The 14,560-nt window shown below is 39.6% G+C and overlaps 1 protein-coding gene across 2 annotated transcripts in view; it reads left to right on the top strand.

Moving 5' to 3' along the window:
• Nucleotides 1-14,560, top strand: part of UNC13B (unc-13 homolog B) — a 216,937-nt gene that overhangs the window by 120,885 nt on the left and 81,492 nt on the right. For both annotated transcript variants that reach the window (XM_040631566.1, XM_040631565.1), the window contains 2 exons: nt 6,466-6,780; nt 8,868-8,958. In XM_040631566.1, the coding sequence (XP_040487500.1) occupies nt 6,466-6,780; nt 8,868-8,958 (406 nt within the window). The remainder of the gene's footprint in view (nt 1-6,465; nt 6,781-8,867; nt 8,959-14,560) is intronic.

The raw sequence follows: 14,560 nt of genomic DNA on the forward strand, positions 1-14,560 counted from the left end.
ATTTATTCATACCTGATTGTTCTTATCAAGAGGATTTGAATTGTTTACAGACAAATGATCTGTCAAGTATTATGTTGGATGACAGCATTATTTCTGCCTATAGTTTTAAGGAAGATGAATTATTCTGGTGTGTTGAAGAGGAACCAATTGATGACCCTCTTGATTTATCTGTAGTTTTGCCAAGAAGTGAGGGACCAGTGTATCTAAATTTAGAAACTTTTTCACAAGTACTTGAAGAGTCAAGTTGTGACCAAAAGGATCAACCTTTAGATTTTTCAGGCTATAATCTTCAGAAATTTAAAGGAAATTTTGGATCTTATGAAGAAAGGGTGTGTGGTTCTGAAGACTTTGAGTATATATTGGATCTCAGAAATAAGTCCCAAACTATTGGAAATCGCAACTTAAATAAAAATCATTTTATAGAAGGAGATAAGAACCTGTCTCTAGCAAAGGATTCATCAGTTTACTCTTCTGGTTTACATTGGGTTCAGTCTTCTGAAGAAGCTACCTCTTTGGTTCATCCTGAAAATATGACTAACAGTCCACAGCAAACAGGAGAAATGTCATTGAACAACGTGACTTCATTATTTTCTGCTTTAGTTGGAAATACTTTGTATTTTGTTGAGAATGAATCCTTAGAGTCTTTGGTCATGAAGAAAATGGATCAGCAGTCAGACTTAGCAGAGCTCACAAATGATGGTCTTCAGTCATTAATCTTGAATAAACAATTAGAGAGCAACTCCCAAGATAAAGAAGAAAGTCTTCTCAAGAAGGGTTTAGAAAGACAAATAGTATCCAATGTTCAGCAACCAGAATTTACTGAAAGAATGAAGCAGGAATTCCCTTTAAATAAAAGTTTTCGTGCGAAAAAACAAAGTTTGTTAAAATCTGTTATCCAGGTAAGCCAAACAACTGCTCAGGCTAAATCAGGTGTAGAAGATAATGAAATCATTACGGTTGACTCTGTTTCAGTTCCTCTTGCATCACAGTTTAGTAGGGATGAACCTAAGAACTGTGAGCTTCCTCCGGACCAGTCTTCCAAAGAGTCTGAGAGAACATTATTTAAAAGTGCATTGAAACTCTTTGGTCGGGGAGAAGACTCTTCAGTAAGTACCGTATCAAATGGAAAACAGGCATCTGGATTTTTGAACCTCTTTAAAACCCAGGTGAATAAAGAAGGACCACCAAATTTAGAAAAGAATGGTGATAAAAATAGAAAGATACCTTCTCAGCAAAAGAATGAATCTCCTGGTGTCTCAAGTTTTTTTGGTACCATTGGGGATTTATTTAAAACCAATGCATCTTCTATACAGACAACTGAAAATATGTCTGTTTCTTCATTGGTTGATAAGGATGAAGTCAAACCAAGTCCTGATCCTGCACAGCTAATTAGCCAGGATGTTGGGAACTTTTCTGCTACACCAGTTGCCTCTAAAAGGAAGGTTCGAATTAGGAGTCTGAACAAGCAGATTACTATTGATGACAGTGGGCTAAAAGAACCATTGACTAGGGATATACAGAGTAATAATTTGACTGAAAAAGAGGTACCTTTCAGAGACCACCTAATCCAGCAATCACCAAATCAGTCTTTCTCAGCAAATTGTCTTGAAGAGTATTCCAGAGATTCTTCAATAGAAACTAGTGGTGTGTCTACAGTGACAGAAGTTTCAAGAAGTAATAAATTATCTTTTGATATTCCAAGCCTGAGAAATTCAAAGGAACAAGATCATTTTTCCAACCCACACTGGAGTTTTTCAACTCCCACAACCTCTCCATCTCAACCAGAGTTGCCCACCAAAAAGAGTATATTTTCTTTCCTGACTGGATCTGAAAAATCTGAGAACAGAGCCTCTGCTACTCTACCAAGAACCAAATCTCAAGCAGAAGGGCTATTTACACTTCCTTCCTTTTTTTCTACTACTAACTCAAGCAGCAAGAAGAATGTCTCTCATAATAGCTCTTTTAGTTTCTTCAACTTATCCTTTTTGGATGGAAAGCAGCAGACTCCTGAGGAAAAACACAGCCTTTCAACTGTTGCTCCAGTGACTTCCCAGCCCTGTAAGAAACCAAGTGTTTTTGTAGACATAGGTGGCACAATGACTGGAGAAGGTTCCAGTGGCAATAGAGATAGCATGGTCCAGCAGGTAGTTCATGAAGAGCAAATGGCTCCTGGTGTTTCCATTAGCAACACCATTGAGGTTACTTCCCTTACAGGTGAGCTCAATGTAGAGAAGGACTATCAGGGAAAACTAGATTCTAGTAATGGACTAGGGACATCTTTAGCAGATTTCCAGATGAATCAGTTGCAAAATGACGTAGTTCCTCATTCACCAGAATTTCAGGCACAGACTGAAACACTGCTCATTGGTCCAGAGACCCTTGGGGTAGCTCCTTATGAAGAAGAGCCTTTCGTACAGGAAGCCTTCCCTAGTGGCTCATTGGCCAAGTCTTTTTCACATGATAGTCATTTGACTGAAAGGCTCAACAATTCAGACACTTGTACTAACCACCACCAAAATGAAAGATTTACTAGTGACCCCTTAAACTTGCCATTAGAAAAGGCCCCTGATGATGTCTTAACACAGATCCCGGAGCCAACCTCTCCCTCTGTGGAGCCAGGGTGTACAAGGCACCTCCAGAGCCAAGAGGCAGATAAAGAGGAAGACAAATCAATGTTGGGCTCTTCAGTAGAGGTGCTTTCAGGATTTGTGACAAAAGTGAAATCTTTCTCTGGGTGCTTAATTGAACCTCCCAAAACTTTCTCTGGACTTTTCTCCCCTCCTAAACCACCAAAGAAAAACTCCTTTTTCTCTCTTTCTTCTGGTACATCATCTCAGTCCCTCAAAGGTGAGTTACTTGGAATTTTTAAAAGTCCCAAACCAGAGACATACAAACAAGAATCACCTATCCCAGCTACTGCATGGCCTCAAAATGGTAGTTGTAGAGATACTGTGGAATCAGTACCTCCAGAAAATTTGTGGAGAGAAGCTTCCTCTCCAGCACTCAATTCAGAATCTACTCTCAGTGACTGTACAGTGACTGTAGTTAGTGCAAAGTCAGACTCAGAGACCCTGACAGATGATACTAAACTAACAACTGAAATGGAAAACAATAATATTCCTGACCATATTCTAGAACCCCAAGATTCTGAAACAATTGGGGCTGTACCTTCTGTTTCAGGGGACGATACTGGGCAAGGAGTATTGTCTCTGAGTGATGAAGGAGACATGGGATTGTTGCAGGGCACAGACACAGAGGCATCATTGGAAGCAGAGCATATTCCATTGCCATCACATTTGGATTCAGATCCTACCTGTATTGCCAAAGAGTTTCCTCCTCCGGTTCAGCCACCTCTTCCTCTTGAAGCAAAGCCAGCTATGCAGTCTGCCTCTGCAAACCAAGACTTGGAACTACAGGCAACCAGTTCACTGGAAACCAGTACTCCACTGTTCAGTGAGGCAAGTGTTGGCCAGAGTGCCACACCAGAAACCCAAGGATACCTTTCTCACCCTGTGCTGGAGGAACCTGCGCTTTGTGCCAAAGAAAGTTATGGGAAACTTGATACCCAGAAAGATCTATCTGCAGTCCCCCAGGAAACAGAGCAGCCAAGATCTCATTTTGAGATCCCAAACATGACCAATTGGCCAAAACTCCATTTCCCATCCTCTGTCACTGACTCTGGGAAACCACTGAGCTCTTTCTTTTCCCCATCTCCTTCCTCTGGCGATAGAGCAGCAGAGCCTGTTTTAATGGTCAGTTTTAAAAAGTTGTCAACTCTATTTGAGGGAGGTAGTGAGGGGAAAGGGAGTATAATGGCAAGTGATCTAAAACTAAGGTTTGGAAAGAAGCTGGATCTTTCATTCACATGGCCAAAAGAGAACAAAGGGGGCCCTGAACAAACACCTGCAGAATCCTCTTCTCCAGCTTTGGTTATCAACAGTGCTCAGGACTTTAATGCTAGGGAGGCTGACAAAGCTTTAGAGTCTTCTCAAATGTCTGAGGCTAGTGCTGAGCCAGCTGCTCAACCCTCTGGGACCTCTGAGCAGCAGGAGACCAGGCCAAGTACATGTGCTCATGAGCTTTCGGGGCCTGGAGAAATGGAAGACCAGCAGGAAGTTTCAGCATCAGGAGAACAGTGGGGTTCCAAAGGCAAGCTTTCTAGCTCCACCTATCCTTCAGGAAGTCATAAGGAAGAACACAGCACTGTCACCGAGGTACTTCACCAGCCGGAAACACAAAAGGAGGAGGTGATGCCTGCTAGCACTGACTCTCTTTCAAATGTACAGCAGCCAGTTACTCTCCATGGCATCAAGGAACCAAAGACCAACAAAAGGTTGTTCTCAACCTAAGCATCATAAATGATTTTAAGGAATTGACCATTTATGATGCAGTGACTTAGTTGTAGTTTAATGGTAGCCTGCTTTTAATTTTTCCTATGTCTTTCCTAACATCTGAGCTTCATGTTAACTAGGGGTTAAGTTACAAGAAATAATGTGTGGGTCTTTTCATCCTCTCCCCTCTCTCTAGTGCCAAATGTAATTCATTTATTGGGGTAAGAACTTACTGCTAAAAGAAAGGCTGAGCCCTGGGATTTACTCACTCTGGTTTGCTGTGCCTTGTGTAAAGCAGAATGGAGAATGGAGGGCAGGAAGAGGCAGAAAGTAGTAGTGTGGCATGTATTAATTACAACCACATGCTAGGCTAGGATGCTTCCTTGGGCCTTCAGCACTTATATCTGTACTAGCTGGGAAGAGATCTACTGTGCTTTGCTTGTCCAAGTCTTCTAAGATGCTTTCTCCAGTGGCAATGAGGTTATTAAGTAAAATGCAAGATGCAAAGGTTGAGATAATTTATATTCTATATCCTATTCCACATGGATTTGCATAGCTTCTTCCAGTCTTTGCCTTTTCATACCCTTAAGACTGGTGTCTGGTAAGTGCTTTGAGTAAAGTGTCATAGGAGCTTAAGGCTGTCATTTGCTGTAGTTCTTTATTCTGGAGCATTGTACAGGGTCCATGTGGAAAAAAGATCCTGTTATTTTCCCTAAGAAGAAGCACCATATATAGTACAGCTTAAGAATGCTCCCCAAACCTGTCCAAAGGGGCTGGTTTTAGAGATGGTGTGTGTGTGTGTACATGTGTGTTAGGAACTGTCCACCACAGTGACCTGGTACCTGTCCTGCTGCCATGGGACAAAGGATCAGAAATTAGCCTGAAAAGACCAGGTAATCAGGAGGAACCGTAGGGAATATATCCCTGGGAAACAAAATAACGATTTATCTTCATTTAGCCAAGGGTAAACATAAGCCCTTTAGTTAAAGGCTTGACTCTGTGGCAAGGAAATTCTTTGTCCTTTTGCATGGAGGCTTTCTAGCAGGTTACTGGAAGTGAAAGGGGGGCCCCTGACTTAGGATGGAACTATCCATATGAGCTGGGATAGATCTTATAGATCATCACCTGAAACCTCTATCTGAAGTAGAACTTACTGCCTTAAATTCAGTATACGGCTCAAGGGAGTAACTTGTGGCTGCTGCTCTTCTTTCTAATCATGATTCACTGCCACTTTCTCTGCTATAGGTGCTGTCTATCGTAGCAGGGGAACAAATTTCCTTTCTGGGTATGGAAATTCAGGTATTGAGAAAGGGTTGGGCTGGCCGCTCTTCAATTATAGAAATGCATTAGTATGGTCCTGACCCAGATCCTGCAGTTGGATTTTGTCCACTTTATCCCAAACAAGCCATGTCCTGAGAGCAGCTCAGTTACAGGTACGCAAGTTCATCTTTGGGACATTCCCTATGCTGCCAGGGGTATCACTGTAACGTTCATGTTGATGAGACCATTCCCCAGAGGAATTTTTTTGGTCATAGATTTCATATCCTAATGGTTTCCATTACCTCATCATGCAGATAGCTGAGAGGTAATTGAAGGAACATCTCTAACCTCCTTTGCTCATCCTAAGGAACAGACATTCAAGTTTAAAATTGTAGAGGAAGAAAAGGGGACATCAATTTAGTAAATAATAGAAAAGGGGAGTAGAGTTCCTCCATTTTACTTTATGGAAATTAGAAAACTTTAATCACAGCCACTGGACAAGTTTCTTTAGAAGTCTGAGTAAAGAATATTAGGTGTAAACAGAGGCTACTTTTATATTTAATAATTCTTAATAATTAAGGTTAAGCCCCTACTTATAAAAATCACTTTAAGATAAAGTATGCTTCAAAGTCTGTCACAGGTTGAGGTTAAATGCTATTAGAGAACCCAGCATATTGTATGGTTTTTCCTTTGTGCTTCTGCTGATTAGAAACTAGTTCTTCTAGATTGTGAAGTTTGGTCCTATCTTCCCAGGAGCCTCCTATTTGTGATTCTTGCCACTGAAAAAATCATTATTTCTGAATTTATCCATTACTTTTGTCCTGGTCCCTAGTTTGCATGTATGTACTCATCTGTCTTCCTCTCATTCTCACAGCCCCACCAGCAGTAGTAGGTATGGCTCCTCCTGTAATGTGAGTCAAGGAAGCTCTCAGTTGAGTGAACTAGACCAGTGTCACGAACAAGATGATGACCATCGGGAGAGGGACTCGATTCATTCATGCCACAGCTCTGGCAGCTTCTCCAGAGACGGCCAAGTGGGTTTTGGAGAACAAGAGAAAGCCATGGAGGTGACAAGTGAAGAAGAGAAGGGGAGAGCATGTGAACCCAAGGAGAGGAAAGAAGATGACACAATCCATCCTCCCCCAGATCTGGTGCTACACAAAGACCACATCCTAGGCCCCCAGGAGAGGTAGGTGATGGATGCCTTGAGGAGTTCATGTGGTTTCCTCAGTACCTGCCTGTGGTATTTCTGGGTGCAAGTGCTTTTCATTTGTTTCCCTGCAGGTTGGTATGGTAATGATCCAGGATACTGAGGTTTAGCTCTTTGCTGCTTCCTTTGATTTTTGGTATAATTCCCTAAATATTTTGAGGATCTCTGAAGAACACTTGGGTTCTTTGTAGTTAGCTGCATTGTACCAGGCCTTCTTGAATCTGTAGTTATTGGCCTACTAATTGACATATATATGGTAGCCTCTAAGTCTGGAACTGATCCAAGTCCTACAGCTTACTTCATTAAAAGGAGCTGCTTTGGATGAAATAGGCTTCCCAGCCTATTAAAGTTTAAACTTCTTATGTGAACGTTGTTTTGTTTTGTTTTGTTTTTTTTCCTGGTTGAGAAAACCAGGACAGAGTTAAGAAAGAATTAGTCTGAAAGCCAGATCTCACTCACCCTTCTGCTTTCCCAGGGTCTAGCTGTGTGTCTGGAATTAATTGGTACCCATAAGAAGAAAAATTTTAAACTTGTCTTTTTAACAGTCTCATTATAAAGCTTAGTACAATATTTGAGTGTTATTGTTATTGAGCTGAATTGGTCAGTAGATTTGCTGATAGGTTGGGTCAGAGTGTGATTTTTCAGTCTTGGCACTACTGACATTTGGGACCAGATAACTGTTATGAGGAGCTGTTGTGGGCATTGGGGAATGTATGGTGGCATCCCTGGCCTCTGTACTACATGCCAATAGCAACCATCAGTTGTGACAGCCAGAAATGTCTCCAGATGTTGTCAGATTTCCCATGGGGGGCAAAACTGCCCCCAGTTGAAAACCACTGGGCTAGAGTGATAAGGGCTAGGTATGACTTGGATTCTCGAATTTCAAGGTCTAAAGATAAAGCCGCTCACCACAAGGTCAGAGCCGTGAGTGCAGTTATAAGTGGTAAAAGTTTGAAGAATTGTTGGTGTATCTACTCCAACACTGAAGATATAAACTTATGTTCTTTTCTCCTTACTTTTTCCTGATTTTTAGTCATCTCTGGTAGCTCATCTAAAAGATAAGACATCCAAGAGGTGTGGTTGATGACTGACTGAAAAATGGCTCTTTGTAGACCTTAGAATGGCAGTTGCTATTGTCTGGGTAAAGTTCTTGGTAGAGCAGCAGAAGTGCCCAGCACGAGTATTTGTCCTTCTGTACTGGCTGTGTCCTTTCAGATCCTAGCTCTGCAAGTGAAGTCCGGTTCTGCCTTGGTCAGCGGTGCCCACAATGTCTTAAAACAGTTGATCCACTTAGATGGCATCAGAGCTTGGCCTATATTTCAGATATCTAGATGGTGGATGGTTGTTTGCTGCCTTGGCATTAGACCTCAGTGGGAGAGAGGAGAAGCATTGTCACCAAGTATTCCATAGTTAAGAATCTAGATGATGAATTTGTTCTAATACAGCGTGGTGTTTCTGTCCCGAAACTCCTTTGTTAGTTACATTTATTGTTGTTTCATTGAGGGGTGTCCCTCAGGCTGCTCAAGGAACAAGACCATGGTAGGAAAAGGACTGTGCTTTTTTCCTTAGCATTTGTGTTGTAGTCTAGGAATTGGTAAGCCTTCCAAAATTCTTAGTGGAGCAGGAAGAGTTTGCAGGAACAAAATTCTGCCGTAAGGTTGGATGATATGTAGAACACCCAGGGAAGACTGGTGGTCTTGAGAGGTAGGGTGCAAGGATTAGTCCACATGTCTGTGTAGTTTTTGTGCTAACATTGACTCAGGGCCCTTGCCATTGCTTTTACTGGAATACTGAAACCTAACTGTCCCAGTGAGTTGGCTCATTGGGTGAGTGAAAAATGGGGAAAGAAGAGAGGGAATGGATAAAAAGCTAAAAGGAGCTGTCATTTTAGAGAGGATTTTTTTCCCACTTGGCTATTTAAGACTATGCTGTTTAGTGGCCTGACTCATGAAATAAGTCTAGGCATGACTACAAACCATTTTACTTTAGATATTTGGCAGTTTGCCTTGAGTGGTCACCCTGTGGCCTGGGCTATTTTTAAGAAACATTCTTTTCTTTGTTACAAGTTTTCCTGAGGAGAATGCTTCTTCGCCATTTACCCAAGCCAGAGCACACTGGATCCGAGCAGTTACCAAGGTTCGACTCCGGCTGCAGGAGGTAGGAAATCTGTTTTTCTAGTACTAGTTGGGACAGTTTTTCCTTTGAAATTTGGAGACATATGGTGCTGAAGAAGCAGTCAGTGATTAGTCATCTTCTTATAGTGTGCTTCTGGGAATGCATGACAAGTAAGCTAGAGCTTTAAGGGATGGGAGGTGGCTGTTGGCTTCCTTCTATGCTGATTAATGGAAATCAAATAGATCTAGTGGGCTGAGAGCCCCAAGGTTAAGTTAAATGCTATTTTCAGTACCATTGTCACTTTGAGGCCATTTTATTTTGAGCTTAGGACAGGGAACCACACAAGGCCTCATACAGTCAGTTGTTGTCTCCCTTGGCTACCCAGTTTTCAAGGCCACTAGCTGGCCTATTAGAGAGGGCCTTTGTGATGTATACAGAAAGGATGTCTTTAAATGACGAGCGGCTGTCAGTAGTATAATACCTGGCAGATATTAAAAATGCAAGCATGCTCACATGTGTAAACACACTTGAAAAATAATCTGTTTTGGGGGTGCCTGGGTGGCTCAGTCGGTTAGGCGACTGCCTTCGGCTCAGGTCATGATCCGGGGGTCCTGGGATCAAGCCCCGCATCTGGCTCCCTGCTGAGCCTGCTTCTCCCTCTCCCTCTGCCTGCTGCGCCCCCTACTTGTGCTCTCTCTCTGGGTCAAATAAGTAAAATCTTAAAAAAAAAATTATTTTGAAACAAGTTCAGATNNNNGTAGGGAAAAGTTGCCAAAATAGCAATATAAAGAACTCTTAAATCTTTCTTGCCAAGATACCCCGATTGTTGACATTACCATAGTTGCTCCTTCACCCTCCATCCATTATGATTAATCTTTTTCTGAACCATTTCAACTTTCTGAAAAAGTTGAAGAGATGATTTGTGTCACTACTAAATAGTCCTATTTATATTTCCCAAAAAACCAAGGCTACCCTCCTATATAACTACAGTGTACCTATCCATAGGAGGAAATCAACAATGGCAGCACCATCATCAAAATGCCATATAAATTTTGCCAGCTGTCCCAACAATGTCTCTTTTCTTTCCTGGTCCAGGATACAATCCAGGCTGACATGTAGCATTTAGTAGTCATCTCTCTTTAGTCTCCTTTTATCAGGAACAGTTCTTCAGTTTTATCTTGGACAGATGGTACAGACCTTTTATTTCATAGCATGTTCTTCATTTGGGGTCCATCCAATGTTTCCTCATGTTCAGACTCAGGCCATGCTTTCTTGGCAAGAATTACACAAAAATGATGCTGGGCTCTTCTTAGTGAAATTGTATCAGAAAGTACATGTGTCAACGGGTGCTAACCCTTCTTAATATTAATCTCAATCACCTAGTTAAATGTTTATTGGCCAGGTTTCCAACCTGTCAAGGCACCTTTTTTTTCCTTTTGTAATTGATGTAACTGCTAAGTGTTTTGTGTACTCTTGAGACTATGCCAATATCTTATTCCTCATTGCATCTCTGCCTATGAGCTAAACATTCATTGATGACTCCTGTTTAAATCTACCATCACTAAGGCTATATGCACCCCAATGTTCATAGCAGCTCTGTCCACAATAGCTAAATCGTGGAAGGAGCCGAGATGCCCTTCAACAGATGACTGGATTAAGAAGTTGTGGTCCATATATACAATGAAATATTATTCAGCTATCAAAAAAGAATGATTTCTCAACATTTGCTGCAACATGGATGGCACTGGAGGAGATAATGCTAAGTGAAATAAGTCAAGCAGAGAAAGACAATTATCATATGGTTTCTCTCATCTATGGAACATAAGAACTAGGAAGATCGATAGGAGAAGAAAGAAATAAAGAAAGGGGGGGTAATAAGAAGGGGGAATGAAGCATGAGAGACTATGGACTCTGAGAAACAAACTGAGGGCTTCAGAGGGGAGGGCGGTGGGGGAATGGGATAGGCTGGTGATGGGTAGTAAGGAGGGCACGTATTGCATGGTGCACTGGGTGTTATATGCAACTAATGAATCATCGAACTTTACATCAAAAACTGGGGATGTACTGTATGGTGACTAACATAATATAATAAAATAATTAAATAAATAAATAAATCTACCATCACGAATGGTGGCTGCCAAATGGTAACTTTCTATTTCCATTATACTTTCTACATTCATTAGTTGGCATTCTACTATAAGGAAGAGATTTCCCTTTTCTCCCATCAATTTATTTATATCACTGTGGACTCATGGATACTTAATTTATAATATAATGTATTACATTTTACAGTTATAATCATTATTATCATTTATTTTGTTGCTCATATTGTTCTAGCTTCTTACAAGCACTGCTAATTTGACCCTTCAGAGAGAAGATAATGCTTTAATAATGATTGAAAGGTAGCTGCTTTGAATACAGATGTTTGAAAATGCTTTCTTTCGTGTGTGTGTGTTCTTTTTTTTTTTATCAGAAACAATGACTGTTACCTATAAAAACCCATAACTGCATGTTCTGAAATCTTGGAAAGAAGCTATTAACATATTTAAAAATATTTCTAATGAAAATTTTCAGTGAGGTTTGAACTTATTTGTTAAAAATATTTCTATCTGGTAAGATATCAGAGAAAATGAGAACTTAATTAGCCAAATTTCAATAAAATCTGTGAATAATTGCTATATAGGAACCAATTGCACATCTTTCATTTGACTGATATATCTGTATCTTTTTGACAGCTTTGAAAACCAAATATTGAAATAATTGATAGTGGAACCAGACCTTCAAATAATTCTATATCAAAATGTTAAACCAAGATTTAAAAAATAATGAGGCATATTGTATCACATTGCTTTCACTAAAAATATTATTACTGCTTGTACTTTTAGTGACAGCAAAAAATATTTTTATCATTATCTTAAATGATTGTTTCTTTATGCTTTTTACATTTTTATAATGTAATGAATGTATTAATACAGTTATACATGTATATAGGTTTTAGATTTGGAGTCTGTTGATCTAGATTGACATGAGGTAAACATTTAAAGTGAACATTTATGGAGTCAGTGTTATAATAGTAACTTTTTATTTCTAATTTTCCATAAGTAAGGGTCTTATAATTCTTATAAAGGAAAGTAAAACAAATAACATCCACATAAAAGTTCTGAATGAGAAAAACAAGAATGTATTGGAGCAGGCACAGTTTGTTATGATTTTTTTCTTTTTAAGAGGCAATTCAGAATCTCTCAAAAAGAATAGCTAAAAACAGTTGCTGAAGCTTGGAATCATTTAGGGAAAAGCGTGGTTTATTTAAGAGTAACTAAGAACCATTGCTACTTAATTGAATAAGAGAACAATAGTAAATAGATTCTTAACACAGGTAATGTAACTGGAAGCTGAGTAGATGTGGCCAAGAGGATAAAGATAAGCCAGAGTTTAATGAAGAGTGTCAGAACAGTTTCAGATAGAGGTAGAAGTATACTATTTATACTTAACATGAGATTTGCTTGACTTATTGAGGTTGTGACAGTAGGAAGTTAAGTACAGCACCCCAATTTTTTTTTCCTGAGTAATTGGAGATTCCACCTAGTCACCCTTTAATGCTCTGTCCAAGGTAATAATTGTTAGTTTTATTTATTTATTTATTTATCTAGTTATTTATTTATTTATTTAAATAATTTTTTTATTATGTTAGTCACCATACAGTACATCCTCGGTTTTTGATGTAAAGTTCGATGATTCATTAGTTGCATATAACACCCAGTGCACCATGCGATATGTGCCCTCCCTACCACCCATCACCAGCCTATCCCATTCCCCCACCGCCCTCCCCTCTGAAGCCCTCAGTTTGTTTCTCAGAGTCCATAGTCTCTCATGCTTCATTCCCCCTTCTTATTACCCCCCCTTTCTTTATCCCTTTCTTCTCCTATCGATCTTCCTAGTTCTTATGTTCCATAGATGAGAGAAACCATATGATAATTGTCTTTCTCTGCTTGACTTATTTCACTTAGCATTATCTCCTCCAGTGCCATCCATGTTGCAGCAAATGTTGAGAAATCATTCTTTTTTGATAGCTGAATAATATTTCATTGTATATATGGACCACAACTTCTTAATCCAGTCATCTGTTGAAGGGCATCTCGGCTCCTTCCACGATTTAGCTATTGTGGACAGAGCTGCTATGAACATTGGGGTGCATATGGCCCTTCTCTTCACTACATCTGTATCTTTGGGGTAAATACCCAGTAGTGCAATTGCTGGATCATAGGGTAGCTCAATTTTTAACTTTTTAAGGGACATCCACACTGTTTTCCAAAGTGGCTGTACCAACTTGCATTCCCACCAACAATGTAGGAGGGATCCCCTTTCTCCACATCCTCTCCAACAATGTTTCTTGCCTTGTCAGTTTTTGCCATTCTAACTGGCGTAAGGTGGTATCTTAGTGTGGTTTTGATTTGAATTTCCCTGATGGCTAATGATTTTGAACATTTTTTCATGTGTCTGTTAGCCATTTGTATGTCTTCATTGAAAAAGTGTCTGTTCGTATCTTCTGCCCATTTTATGATTTGTTTATTTGTTTCTCGTGTATTGAGTTTGAGAAGTTCTTTGTAGATCTTGGATACCAGTCTTTTATCTGTAGTATCATTTGTTAGTTTCTTATTATTCTAGAATTGCTTTGTGCAAGTGCAAGAAAATATGAATATATATTGTAACCCCCTCACTTTTTAAAAAAAATGAAATTGGTATACATACTGAGAACATCTTGTTTTTTCATTTGGAGATCCTTCCATATTAGCTCTAAGAGAATTTTTTCTCAATAACTACAGATATTTTGCTGTATGAAGGTCCTGTAAGTATTTAACTAGTGTTCTGTTGATATTAATTTGATTCATTTGGTTATTTCCAGTCATTTACTATAACAAACCATGTTGTAATTGAGCACCTTTTACATATGTCATTTTGCAAGTATATTTGAGGGGATATGTATTTGTAAATTCGATAAATATTGCTACATTGCCCTCCATTTGTCAGGAGCTTAAAACAGTAAAGGTTTATTTTGCTCATGCTGCTTGTCATCCTGCATGTCAAGGAGTTCTGCTTTAAGTTGTCTTGTCTCTGCAGTCTAGGCTGGTGGAACAGCCTGCATCTAGGACATTGTCAGTATGAGTGGTAGAGGGAAAGAAAAGATAAATGAAAGAGAACATAGCAAATTGCACTCTGGTTCTTAAAACTCCCACCCAGAAGATACGATATGTCCCTTTTGCTCACATTTCCCTGTCTAAAGCAAATCATATAACCGTATTTAACCTCAAGTGAACAGTACAGTATACCTTGAAAGGGAAAGAGAAGGATATTTGGGAGCAGCTTTGATGACTACCCCAAAGGGTATCTGCCTTCCACAGATACTGTACCAATTTATACTCCTACTAGTAATGTCATGAAGGTATTTTTTTTCTTCCCAAATCCACCAATAGAGTGATTTGTTCAAATTTTTGGATTTTTGATAGTCTGCTAGGCAATGTTGTCTCAGTAGAATTTAAGTTTGTGTGTCTTAGTACAGTTAAGGATGTTTTCATACAAGTAAAGGCTATTAGTATTTACTATTTTGTGAACAGTCTATTCATATTCTTTGCCTGTATTTTTTTTT

Source organism: Ursus maritimus, unplaced genomic scaffold, assembly GCF_017311325.1.
Source record: "Ursus maritimus isolate PB19 unplaced genomic scaffold, ASM1731132v1 scaffold_17, whole genome shotgun sequence".
Classification (NCBI taxonomy): Eukaryota; Metazoa; Chordata; class Mammalia; order Carnivora; family Ursidae; genus Ursus; species Ursus maritimus.